The 14,747-nt window shown below is 40.5% G+C and overlaps 1 protein-coding gene across 2 annotated transcripts in view; it reads right to left on the bottom strand.

Moving 5' to 3' along the window:
* Window positions 1–14,747, bottom strand: part of PDZD2 (PDZ domain containing 2) — a 354,572-nt gene that overhangs the window by 74,093 nt on the left and 265,732 nt on the right. For both annotated transcript variants that reach the window (XM_089689464.1, XM_089689465.1), the window contains exon 14: window positions 4,834–4,909. In XM_089689464.1, coding sequence (XP_089545590.1) covers window positions 4,834–4,909 — 76 coding nt within the window. The remainder of the gene's footprint in view (window positions 1–4,833; window positions 4,910–14,747) is intronic.

Genomic DNA, 14,747 nt, shown 5'->3' with positions numbered 1-14,747 from the left:
TGTATTCTAAATGCTGTAGACAGCAGCACCAATAATAATAGGGTGCTGCTCCCTGCTATATTCTATTGTGAGGACAGGGCAAATAAAACAACCCCCTGCGCTCAAAGTGGGTTATCAGGCAATGGTGAACCTTTTATCTTTAACATCTTGATGCTAAGCAAGACCTTGCAGCCCCTATGGACTTGGGGAGTCCAAAGGGAACACTAGAAGAACAAAAACAGAGGTGCACCAGTCTTGCGCATTACCTTTATAAAACGAAGGAACAGTTGTGTACTCACAAACAGTATATGGTATCAAGCTCATCAATGCCATTAGTGTCTGGCATCTCCTGATCCACTGCTCCAATCACAGCATGGGGAAGACACTTTCTCAGAGCCCTAAGGAAGAGGGGACCTACCCTCGAAATGTGTCAGCCATTTGAAGTATCTTCCCCATACTAGGGCTGAAGCAGTGGACCAGGAGATGCTGGACACTGTTGACATTGGTGAGCTCAATACTATATGCTGTTTGTGAGTACACAACTGTTTTGTTTCTTCAATAAAAGGTTTTATAAAGATAATATGCAAGGCTGGTGCACCCTCTGTTTTTGTTCTTTTAGTGAGCACAGGGCAGCCTGATGACACACCTTGATACCATGGGCGGATGATACCGGTACTAGATTACAGAGCAGTGAGACTGGAGGACAGTGCTGGAGCAAAATTCAATACTGCAGTACAACAGGCCACATCGGCAGTATGGTTGCCCTTGAAGGGTTGGTTGTACTGGGAGGGGGGCTATGTACAGAGTGCAGGGTTCAAGAGGGCACTTTGTACAGTGTGCAGAGTTCAGGGGTGCACTGTGTACAGGGTTTAGGGGTGCACTGTGTACAGAGTGCAGGGTCCAGGAGTGTAACCCTCTCTCTGCTTAAACCAGCAATGCATGGATGCTTGCATTGCTGGTTTAAGCAGAGAGAGGGTAATTGTATTGAATCCTGCTAGAGTGTGGAACCACTAAATTTGAGCACATTATCACAGGTTGTTTAATTTGCTGTGGATTTATTTCACGAGTGGAAGGTCACGGATTGTTCATTTATAATTAGAAGTATTGAGTGCGGTATTCAATGTTTATTTCGTTTCACAGAGTGCTGTGTATTTTGATTCACAATATATACATGTGTATATATATATATATATATATATATATATATATATATATATATATATATAATTTAAAAAGTTGTTGTTTTTTTTTCCTCACGAGTGGTTTGCATAAAATTAAAATATTTTTACTAAGGGTAATGCACTAAATGCAGTTTCTTTATTTATTTTTGAGGTATCCTGGATTTTCCCACGATATTTGAAAGATTGAATAATAATTGTTGTGGACACTTTGTACTTATGTTGGTCACTTACAGGAAGATTAATATTGTATACAGGTTATGTAGAAAAGGTTTTGATAATTGCACTTTCAGGGGTGAAAGGTTGACTTTTCTTTGGGGTTTTACACTTAGAGTCTTGTTTATTGTTATCCCTATGTAGGTGGCTTTGCCTCCCCTTGCAGGGAAACCATTCTGTATCTCAGTTTTTGGAGATCTGTCTCCGCTGTGCCCTGCCCTGAGTGCATGCAGGGATCTGTTAGATCTGGCTACTGCTGAGAGCATAGCTGTCCTCTGTAGCGACAGCGGGGAAAGGGAATGGAAGGTGAGACCAAAAGTGGCGGAATGGAGTTCCGCCACGTTCCAGCTGCAAAACTGGGTGTGAGGGCCACATGACAAGGCCTGGCAAGCCACATAACAGTAAGACAGTAGACACAAGCAATGGCTGGGCTATTTATCTTAAGCTACCCATATGGCTATACATTTGGGGTATATTACAGGACAAGTCCAGTTGAATTTGACCTGCTAGGTAAAATGGAATCCCTCAGAAGCTATCTGCACTTATATTGAGCTGACATTTTTCATCCAAATTGTATAAACTGTTGAAGAATTGTTCGTACAGCAGTGAATTTAAAATATTGAAAAATAACGTCTAATAAGTTATGTTAATCACACACAGCTCAAATCTCTTCCAAATTCTAGCCATGGGTAGCCCTGTTGGCACTACCTGGCTTGACAAATTTGGATTGAAGGAGCTATGTTGGAAACTGTCAGCTGAACAGTGACTTTTTCCAATTAGAAGCAGTCATTGTTAGGGTATTCAGAGAGCTGCAGGTGCCAGGTGTCTGAACATAATAGCTGGACAGGGGAGATTCCTCCATCCATGCTGTAGTGTGCCTGCATAACTGAACAAATGTAGCCATGTATGGCTAGGTTTAATTTGTCATAATAGGATTGTAGGACACAAAAGCTCTACGAGACCATACTGCTAAGTGGAAGCCTTGGTTCACCACTTTAATAGAAAATTATTCACAACATCAGTTCCTTTACTCTCTTAAAGCATCATTGCCAACGTTGTACCACACATATAACTATGAACTACAATAGCCCGTGTAGCTAAACAGTAGTAATAAAGATCTATTTACGTGTCACCACTGGTGATGGTGAACTGCTTTACCTTGGTACCACGATATTCTTGTGTTGGTGATATGGCACTGGGTTTACCAATGAAATGGTGTGTTGCAATTGAAGCATTCTAGGACTGAGGACACCCAGTTTGAATTTTGCTCAATTTTCTATAAAGCTATCCCTGGTGCCAATGGCAGGATCCAAGTTAGTGCTGGGGTATTGAAAGGAAACACCAGAATAGGCATCATAAAGTGCTGTCCAATAGAATATGAGAGCTGTACCGAAAGAGGGCATAACTTTTTTATTACTGACATAGGTCACTCAAATTTCATGTTGGTGGAGTAACTCCTTCTATAATAACTCTTCCTCTTTATCCCTGCAGGTAAATTACTGATTCCAGGCAGAAGCAAAATGCCATCATTGAGTTCTTGACAAAGGTGGTGTAAAGGATGTCCGAAATCCACAGAAGGTTACAGAATGTTTACAGAGATGACACCACTGAATAGAGTCGCCATCGTGCACTTGTCAATGGTGTCATGTCAGTGAACATTCTGTAACCTTCTGTGGATGTCAGACGACCTGTACCCCTCCTTCTTTAAGTACTCAATAACGGCAAGTTGCTTCTGCCTGGAATCTATTATTTACCTGCAATGAAAAAGAAGAGGAGTTAATCATATATATATATATAATTATAGCACAGTTACAATTCAAAACGTGTCGGATCTTTCCCAGTTAAAGGACTGAATGTGAAAAAACATCTAGTACAGCGGAAAACAAACTGGATGTACCGCATGATGTCACGTCTAAGATATTGCTTTTAGATATTCTTAATGATGCTTTTAGATTGTAAGCCCAACAAGCCAGGCCCTCTGATTCCTCTTGTACCAAATTGTATTGTAACGGTAATGTCTACCTTCATTTTGTAAAGCGCTGTGCAAACTGTTGGCGCTATATAAATCCTGTATAATATTAATAATTATTTTATTATGTACAAATTTTAAATTGATGTTTCACATATGTGGATTTTTTAAATGTTTATAATAAAGATTATATTTTTTTATATTTCTGGCACTTTTTGATTTTTTGACAATCTCAAGGTTACAAGTCCATCTCCAGAGATCTTAAAATGTTCCTGTGTCTACTGTGCGCAACATTATCAAGACGTTTACAATCAATGGCACTATAGCTAATCTCCCTGGACGTGGACAAAAGAGAAAAATTGATCAAAGATTTCAAGAAAGGAATGGTTCGAATGGTGGATAAAGAACCTCGATCAACCTCCAGACAAATTCAAGTTGACCTTCAGGCACAGGGTACAACTGTGTCAGTTCGCACTATACATTGCCATCTGAATGAAAAGGGATCCTATGGTAGGAGACCCAGGAGGACCCCACTGCTGACACAGAAACATAAAAAAGCCAGACTGGAGTTTGCCAAAATTTACCAGAGGAATTCAAAATCCTTTTGAGAGAATGTGCTGTGGACAGACTAAACAAACTTACAGCTTTTTGGTAAAGCCTATCATTCTACTGTTTTCAGAAAGAGAAATGAGGTCTTTCAAGAAGAGAATACAGTCCCAACAGTCAAACATGGTGGAGGCTCACTGATGTTTTGGGGTTGCTTTGATGCTTCGGGCACTGGATGTCTTCACTGTGTGCATGGCATTATGAAATCTGAAGACTACTAAGAATTTTGGGGTGCAATGTAGGTCCCAGTGTCAGGAAATTGGGTCTCCGTCAAAGGTCATGGGTCTTACAGCAGGACAATGACCCAAAGCACAAGTCAAAAAGCCCCCAGAAATGGTTTCAGACAAGCACTGGAGAGTACTGAACTGGCCAGCAATGAGTCCAGATCTCAATCCCATAGAGCAGCTGTGGAGAGATCTCAAAACAGCAGTTGGGAAAGGAATCCTTCCAATCTGGGAGACCTGTAGTAGTTGGAGAAAGAAGAGCGGTCCAAAATTCCAGAGGTGTAAGAAACTCATTGATGGTTACAGGAAGCAACTGATTTCAGTTATTTTTTTCGAAGAGTTGTGCTACCATATATGAAATTGAGGGTGCCAATAATTTTGTCCAGTCCATTTTTGGGATTTTGCATGGATGTATAAAATTTGGCTTTTTGCTTCTCCATTTTTTTGTGTCATACCAATACAAACAAAATAAACATGAGAATGCCTAAACATTTGTAAGTGCAACAATTTTCTCTGGGCAAAGTGGTGCATTTTCTGACAGAAATGAAGGGGGGACAATATTTTTGGCCATGACTGTATGTTGATCTACATGTAAAGTGCTGCAGAAAAGTGATGGCACTAGACATGTAGCAGGGGATGAAGCACAGGAGAAGTCACTTACCTGGACTATGGGAAGAATCCTTGCTCTCACGATGAGTAGTACGAGAGATCACCTCGTCCATTTCTTGCTCTGACATCTGTATTCAAAAATGATCAAGATAGGAAATGTTGGATTGCATACATGGAATAGTCCAATATAAAGATTGCTCTTGTCCCCATCCCACTCTGTTCTGTGCAGTATAAAGCAACGCTGACAGCACATTCCTCTGAGAGCAGACTACCCACAATCTGCATCACTTCTAAAAACTGGAGCAAAGGGAAGAGTGTGGGGTTACTCACAACAACCAATTAGATGACAGCTGGTGTTTGTAAAACTGCAGAAGATAAAGGACAGCTTGGGTATGTTTGGTGGCTTTGGACAACACAGAGACTTTCTTATATAACACTGTGATTTGGGTATGCCATGAGCAAAGACAAGAGAACCGTCACAACCAGGGTTGCACCAATACCAGGGGCGGACTGACCATTTGGAAACTCAGGCACTGCCCGAGGGCCCGGGGTCAGTAGGGGGTCCCATGAGATGCCCCTTGTACCTTTTTAATAGGCTTTTTTGAGTTTGGGCAAGGACACAGGGGCCCCATGATCCCCTATTGCCCGGGGGCCCCATGAGTTGTCAGTCTGCCCCTGACCAATACCATTTTTTTTTATTGGGTAGTACAAGCACAGATATTGGTACTCAAGTACTTGACGATACCAAATACTGATACCTTTGTGGGGCGATTTGAGCCCATACAAAATGGATAGGCTCAAATCGCACTGCAAAGAATTGATTAGAACAAGAATGCGGTACAATTCCTGTCTGAATCTCATGCGGTTGCCCTGTGGGTGCAGTGCAATTTGAGCCATTCTTTTTGTATGGCTGAAATCGCACCATACCCGCAGGGAAACCGCATGAGATTCAGACAGGAATCGCACCACATTCCCGTTCAAATAGCATGTAGTTCTTTGCATTGTGATTTCAGCCCATTCTTTTTGTATGGGCTCAAACTGCACTGCAAAGGTATCGTTTTTAAATAGCAGAATATTTGCATGAATACAAGTACTTGTGCAAATGTTCAGTATCGGTGCAACCCTAATCACAACCATTTATTTCATATATATTTTGTTCAATGTTTTTTTAGATTATAAATATTTCTAGAAAGCTTATCGTATGCTGTTGGGGCAGATAGGAGGTGAATTAGCCGTCTCAGTAGAATATCATACTAGGCCAGTTTTTAGAGAGGAGCCAAATAACCAACCAACATAACTTAGCTGTGTGGGAAGAAATCCACAGAAGCACAGGGAGAGCATGCAAACTCATTGCATATAGTGTTCTGGCCAGGATTTGAACCAAAGACCCCAGTACTACAAGGCAGAAGTACTAACCACTAAACTACTGTGCAATTTAAAAAGCTACAGTATAGCCATAGATATAACTATTGGTGATCCTGCGAATACCACATTTCACATTATAGTGTGGCTACTCTCACTTCTTCACTGTGTCTATGGAGTAAGCTATGATTGTCTTCTGATGTGGACAGTAAATCTTCATTATATTGGGGGCAGAAGAAGCTGTCATTTACAGAAGATAGCTTGAAAGAAAGATAACATTGTTTGTGCTTCCGTTTCGCTCACAGGAAGTGACAAAGACACCAGATTTTTGGCAGGATCAACATGTATTTTCTGTAGTTGTAAAATAATACATTTTTGTTTCTATATCTCTATATATTAATGTCATAAAAACAGAAATTCAGTTAATCTTGCTGTTTTGGCTCAGCCACAATGTTAACATACTGAGTAGGCAAACCTGCTATAGGACTAAAGCCAGCCATAGATGGATCAAATCTGAGCCGGTTCAGCAGGCACCGCTGAGATTCGATCCATCTACGGGAAGGCTGGTTGTACTGAAGTCGATCCATCTATCGACTTCAGTACAATAAGCCAGTCAGATTTTTTGCATGTGATCGCTCCTCACTGGCAGAACACAATAGCACTGCGGGAGGAATTCCCCCAACACCACTAATTGTGTTGGGGGGAATCTAGCAATTTTCTTTCCTGCAACCTATGGTTGCAGAAAAGAAAATGCATCAAGTATGGCTTGCTTTAGGGTGACCCAGGGGCGTACGTACATTGCAATTGCGACCCGGCCCCATGCTCCAGGGCCCCCTGTACACCTGGATAGGAGGGTCGGCATATAGAGTAACCATACCCCTTCATTTTCTCCTGCAACCTTTCAGCAGCTGCAGGAGAAAAATCGAGGGGATCAATTCCTCTACATGCTGCCCCCCCCCCCATCCACCTCCTGCTATGATCAGACTCCTGTGTACTCCCCCGCCCCCTCCACCCATCCCTTGCAGCGCTGCTGGGTTCCCTCCTCCCATCTACCGCCACCTGCTGCAGGGGATCTGTCATGATTGAGAGCGGGAAGGGTCTGGTAAATGTGTCATTTACCAGCCCCTTCCTTGTCTTAATGAATGCAGTCAGTGATCCATACAGATCACTGACTCTGTTTGTTCACAACTAAGGCTAGGTTCACACTTATGCAGTTTCCCTTTGATCTGTTTCTTAATTGCGTTTTGCAGTGCATTTTGCATCTTTGCACATGCGTTTTTGATGTGTTTTTCTTTATTTCAACTTGTTGCTGGGCAGAATAAAACACAAAATGCAAAACGCATAAAAAACACACTACATGCTTTTCTGTAGCGTCTCCATTGAAGTCTATAGAACAAAAAATGCAACGCTTTGCATTTAAAAAAAAGTCCCTGACCCTTTCCAAAAAACGCACCAGGTGAAAATGCAGAGATGTGAACCTGTCCCATAGGAAATCATGTTAAATGGACTGTAGTGTGGTTCTCCAAAACACCGCAGAAAACGCTCAGGTGTGAACCTAGACTAAGGCATAGTAAACTGTATTTACTATGCTTCCATTTATGAAAGAACTGGAAGCTCTGTACAGAGCTATATCTGGCCAATCATTCTGTGCATTTGAGGCTGCAGAGAAAGAGATTGAGGGCTGTGTCCTTAATCTTCTTTCTCTGTCTCAAAGGTGGAACATCAGAGGTCTGTTTAGAGCCCTTATATTTCACCAAAGCCCCCAATGGGGCTCCTAGAAAATAGTAAAAAAAAATACAATTGTAAAAATAAATAAATAAAATGGTAGAAAATAAAAAATAAAATAACAAAAATTAAAAACTACTGACACCAGTGGTGGAAACACCAAGGTCGCACTTGCGACTGGGCCCTGGTGTTCCGCCACCATGGGGTGGCCCCTTATGGTTTCCTGCACTGGGGTCCTAATGGTTCTATTTACGCCTTGGATTGTATAGTGTATGGTGAGCTTTAGGGCCCATTCATATTGTTGCTTGGGTTGACTTTCAAAGCTTTACAACACATTTAAACTGGACTCGTAACATTTTTAACACAATGCATCACAGATGGTTCACATCGGTGCACTGTGGTACGCCGCAATGCCAAGTGCACTGTGGAGCATTGTGTTAGGTGAACAAGATCCTATCGGTGCGCACACATACAGAAGCCCTTGTATAATGGGACAGTCCATGGGGACGTACAATTTTTTTTTTCCTGCAGCGTATTGACATTTACAGACCCAATAAAAAGAAGTGCAACACACTATGATGACTGCATCCCGACCAGAATATTTTTTTTTCACTGATCTGCCTACACTAAACTGAAATCTGATTGGCTGCTACAGAATTCCACACTTTTTACACTCCTTTTCAGGAACAGGTTGGCAATAACAAAAAAAAAATCATTGCCAGAGTAATATATTTTATTGTAAATGGTCTCAGCACATATGGATACCTTGCCTCTAAAACCCTTATGGAACATCAGTTATATATTTTATTACAGGTTATTTTTAATAAAACACAGTACATGAGTCCAATGTTCTGCCGCTGAGCGGAAATGAAGGCCAGGAGAGCGAATCCCCCTGGATGTCATCAATTGCTCAGTGCTCCATATGGAATCTTTACAGATGCAAGAAAGGGAAAAAGACGGACAATGGACATGTGGTTTTTATTGCTCCTCTATGATGTGCCATTTTTTATCAGCCTGCTGTCTTTATCCCACTGGAATGAGAACATACACAGACACGGGAAAGCTTCGGAGCACACTATTTCTGCCTCTTCGTTTTATTGAACTAGATCTAACTCCTAACTGAAATCTTGTCTTCCAAAGCACGGTGTATCATAAGCCATTGCCAGTTTTTTCCAATATATTTTCACTTTTTTTTTAAATCATTTTTTGTATCTTCTTGCCGCTTAGCTCCATCAGCCAGTTCCTGTCTACATGCTCATTCTGCACATCTCTGCTCTGGATCACCATGTGGAAGAAAAATATACTTGAAATATATTTTAAAAATATTATTTCCAGATGTATTGACATATATTTGAAATGCTACAATTTTGGCCATATTCAATATATTTCAAAATATATATATATATATATATATATATATATATATATATATATATATATATGTTCACTGTATGTTGAAATGCGCTTTTATTGCAAAATATATGACAAATATAAAAAATACATTTCAAATATACTGTACAGCTTTAAAAATACAAATCTACATTTTTGGAATGCATTTCCAAATATATGTTAAAAAAATCTGAAGAATACATTTAAAAAAAAATATATTTTTAAAAATGTAGATTTGTATTTTAAAGACATACAGTATATTTGAAATGTATTTTCAAGAATATTTTTCATATATTTTGTAATAAAAACACATTTCAAGATATAGTATATATATATATATATATATATATATATATATATATATATATATATATATATATATATTGAAATATATTGAATATGGCCAAAATTGTAGCATTTCAATTGTCAATTGAAATGCCCCCTGAGGGGGCAGTAAAAATACACGGTTGAGTGGTGTTTTTACCACCTCTCAACCTCTCTACCCTAAGCTGCACAGGCAAAGAGGTTGGGAGGTGGTAAAAACACCACTCAACTGTGTGTTTTTACTGCCCCCAACCGCAAGCGTAAACCTAGTGTAAAAAGCCTCAGTTCTGCCTTGTTAAATATACTGGCTTTCACCTGAACTGCGTCTAAAAGGCAGTTTTATCAAACAGACAGGTTTTCTCACCCAGGGTTCCCGCAGAGGTTGCTAAGGGGTTCCTTGAGCTATGAGCAATGTCTGCCTCTCAGGTAAGCTCCCACTGACACCATTGATCTTTTTACACTCTGTAAGGGGGTAATTCTTCTCAATGACCACAAGTGTAAGAAGCATTCTTCCCACTGACCACCACACTAATGTATCATGAGCTGTAGATATAGTCATTATTTTAGCAGGGGTTCCCTGAGACTGGAAAGTTATTTCAAGGGTTCCTCTGTGTTGAAAAGGTTGGGAAAGGCTGGTCTGGAGCATGAAACAGCACTGTTCAGCTGCAAATGTGATTTTCTGTCAGTCATCCTTGGTTTTTCTCTCCTATTTTAATAGCCAGGGTAAAAACAGTGATTTAACATTTGCATAGTAATGCAACCCACTCATTGGTACCTCAGTAAAGCGGTATTAATCTCAAAACAAAAAATGTAATATATTGCTGCTTACCAATCATTAGATGTGGTGGCTGCATAGGTATTAGAGTGCCCCCACTCTAAATGAAGTAGCACAGGGGGCACCTTTGGACAGAGGTCTGTGGGATAGGGGTGTACTAGCAGATTTAGATACACTAACAAATTGAGGCCAAACTCCAGCTAATACTTTATAAGCAGTTACAGCAACAGTGCTTTTCCTTTTGGGATAAAAGTTTTACATAAATACATAGAAGTGGATCATTGTAAGCACCCCTGAAAGTGGTAAATGGTTAGTTTAACCCCTGTAACTAATACATTCTGCTTCAGAGCTTGCTCTGTTGAAAAACAACAGACTTTCTGGTTGGATCCACAGATGAAAATAGAAGAAAGAAAGCCTAGAAATGAAAATGAAAGCAGTCGTCAGATCTAAGAATTGGTAAGCTGCAATATAATAAATGTTTGTTTTTGAGTTTAATATCACTCTAAGATTGAGCTCAAAGTAGGAAGGAGACACTGATTAATGTACCTCTGTATTCATTAATAAACCACTTATTTTATTTTATTTTTGTAATTCAAGCCCTGTCCCTGTACAGCAGAGCTCAGACTGAGAGACAGATAAGCAGCAAAGGAGCCAATCAGTTGTGCAGAATTTCTCATGTGCTAACAAGGAACATATTGATAAGAGGAGAGAGCAGAGAGATATGAGCTCAGTCTACAGCAGCAGTAAAAAGAAAAAAAAAATCAGGTCTCCTCTCCTGCCAAACAGAGCCGTAATATGTAGCAGAATGGTATGAAACTGGGAACTGGAAGGACAAGAATACAAATCTTAGATCCTATGACTTGGGGCATTTTATTATTTGAAAAGAAAACTACTTGTCCCCTCTTGCTTGCCTTTAATGGAATACCAACAAAGAAAATCAATTTATCCTTCCATTTGAAAAAGGCAATTACCTTCTGATTTGAAATTTAAAGTATGGAAACACATAGCATGACCGCGGGCAATAACATACAGCATATGCAATGTCAAATATAAGGTGCAATTATTCTGCGATGTCAAAAGGATCCAGCTCCAAGCAGAGGCTACTGAATGAAGTGTCTCATTTATTGGTTTATCATATAAATATTCCACCATTGTTCCTCACACTTTATTAACGTGTTAAAGTTAACACCTATGAGAATCCTAACTGCAGCAGATCTGCATGACTTTAAAGCATGTCAATAAAAGACTCAACACCAATCAACCAGCAATTTAACAATCGGGATTTCGGAGAAGCCAAATCTCATCGAAACTGGACAGACTGCTTCGGCCCTAATGTGCTCTGCTGGTGGGGATGGATCTCACCCTTATGTATATCTAATAATCCTAATTTAGATGGACTGTGACCCCATTTCTGATTTGGATGTGCCCTAATTGTTTGAACCACCAACTATTTTGCTCATGCTCCCTCAAACATTTATAAGATATAAAGAACAGGGGCAGCACAGTGGCTAATGCAGGCCATAGACGAGATGAAAAACGACCGAAAATAAGCCGGAAAAAAAAAAATTTGCCGATTTTCGGATCGTTATTGCAGTAATCGGTCAGCCGGTTTTCGTGATTTTTGACCTTTTAGATTATCGGTCCAGCTGGAAAATAATCGGCCAAATTTGTCGTTCTGCCGATTTTCGCGGCAATGATGGACAAATATGCCGTTCTTTTTCCGATATTTAAAAAAGCGCATGAGCAGTGACATGAAAGAAGAGGGAAAAGTAGAAAAGGAAAAAAAGTAGAATATGAATGAGAAGAAGAAATAGAATATGAAGATGAAGAATATGAAGAAAAAGAAGAAATAGAATATGAAGAGGAAAAAAAAAAGAAGAAAAAAAAGAATTTCAGTCCGATATTATATTTGACATTTAAAAGTATAGCAACATTGTATCTATTTGTATCCGAATAGAAACATCTGTATCCGAAATGGATACAAATAGATACAATGTTGCAACTTTTTCTTCTTCTGCATATTCTATTTCTTCTTTTTATTCGTATTCTATTTCTTCTTCTTCTCCTTCTTCTTTATATTCTATTTCTTTTGCTTCTGTATATATTCTATATAATTGCCGACCGTAGACGGGACGAAAATCAGCTGACCTTTTTTTTACCAATAGTGGTAATGTCGGCTCATTGAACGACCAATTTTTCTTTTTAAAAAAAAAAAAAAAAAAAAAAGAAACGGCCGGTTTTCTCCCCGTCTATGGCCTGCTTTAATGGTTAGCACTTCCACCTGGCAGCACTAGAGTCATCAGTTCAAATCCCAACCATGGAAATATGGGCAGCACAGTGGCTAAATGGTTAGCACTTCTGCCTGCCAGTACTAGGGTCATTGGTTTGAATCCCAACCACGGCACCACCTGCCTGGAATTTGCATGTTCTCCCTGTGCCTGCATGAGTTTCCTCTTGGTACTCTGGTTTTCTCCTACACTCCCAAAGACATGCTGGCAGGTGAATTGGATCCTTTTTAATTTGGCCTTAGCATGTGTATGTATGAATGTAAGTTAGGGACCTTAGATCAGGGCTTAAAATTTCAAGTCCTGACCTACTAGCCAGGCCTTAAGAGTTACTGGCCACCAACAAACACACACAAACAGAGACACCTGTACACACACACAGACATGTACATACACACATACACACACACAGAAACATGTACACACACACACACAGAGACACATGTACACACAGGCACGTACAGACATGCATACACACAGATACATGTACATACACAGAAATACACATGCACAGACACATGTACATACACACAGACACGTGTACAGACACACACAAACACACACATGTACGTACACACACACACAAACAAACACACACATGTACATGTACACACACACACACACACACACAGACATGTACACACACGCAGACACATGTACAGATACACAGACACAAACAAACACACATACCCTATAAAAAGTTGCAGTACTTCGTTGTTCACTCACAGATCTGGGTACACACAGAAACATGTACACACACACACACACACACACAGAGACACATGTACATACAGGCACGTACAGACATGCATACACACAGATACATGTACATACACAGAAATACACATGCACAGACACATGTACACACACGCAGACACATGTACAGATACACAGACACAAACAAACACACATACCCTATAAAAAGTTGCAGTACTTCGTTGTTCACTCACAGATCTGGGTACTGCACTCTAGGGGGAGGCAGAGAGCACAGCACACACTCCTTCCTTTGCTTTCCCTGCGCTCAGCTATTGAGCAGTCTGATGGCTCCCAGTGCCAATGACAGATCCGGCCCAGAGTTCCCAGCCTGCTCAGCAAGACAGCCCTGGGGGACAAACCCGCCCCCACCATAATTTCCACTCGCCATTGGCGAGCAGGCAAGTGGAAGTTTCAAGCCTTGAGGGTTAGGGACTGATGTGAGTGTACAATATATGTAAAGCGCTGTGTAAATTGATGGCACTATACAACTAAAATAATAAATACCAGGTATGAACATCATGGTCAATCTAAGTGAATTGAACCTATTTAAATTCCTAAATAGACATACCCTGTTGTGCTCTCTATATTGCCTTTTTTGCTTTTGTCATAATGGCTTAGTGGTTATCACTTTCGGCACTGGGGTCTTCTGTTCGAATCCCAACCAGGACACTACCTGCAAGCATATTCTCCATCTTCCTGTGTGGGTTTCCTCCGGCTACTCTGGTTTCCTCCCACACTCCAAAGACATGCTGGTAGGTCAATTGGCACGTGTCTATATTGGCCTAAGTATGTGTATGTATGAATGTGAAGTTAGGGACCTTTGATTGTAAGCTCCTCGAGGGCAGGGACTGATGTGAATGTATAATACGTATGTAAATCGCTGTCTAAAAGTACCTAAAACAAAATAAAAAGCACAATTGTTGCATTTTATCTCCATACTTTCATTTTGGCATTATCTTTAATCTATATTTAAGTACCTGAAATAAATAAATAAATATTGAACATGCTTGTCATGTCCTGGCTTATGGCTTCTGCTGCTCTCAGAGTCTCCTGTGAGAAGAGGAAGACTGAGCAGCACCACTGCAGCCTGGACAGCGCCACTGCAGCCTGGACAGCGCCACTGCAGCCTGGACAGCGCCACTGCAGCCTGGACAGCGCTGGATTGAGAGAGGTCTCAGGTAAGTGTTTAGGGATGGGGGACAAGTTTTGAAATGCATTAAGGTAAAGAACATTGCGACTTTAGAACGGATTTAAGCTGGCTATACAGTATTGGATCTAACGGGTTCCTCCATCTACAGTGTGAATGGACAAATCCCCCTGCTGGACTATTGTTTTTTGAAAGCCACTGGC

This window comes from Staurois parvus, unplaced genomic scaffold (assembly GCF_062004578.1).
Source record: "Staurois parvus isolate SC_StPar_1 unplaced genomic scaffold, SC_StPar_1.0 ptg000475l, whole genome shotgun sequence".
Taxonomy (NCBI): Eukaryota; Metazoa; Chordata; class Amphibia; order Anura; family Ranidae; genus Staurois; species Staurois parvus.
The sequence above is the reverse complement of the archived record's forward strand: the minus strand, read 5'-3'. Positions and strand labels throughout refer to the sequence as shown.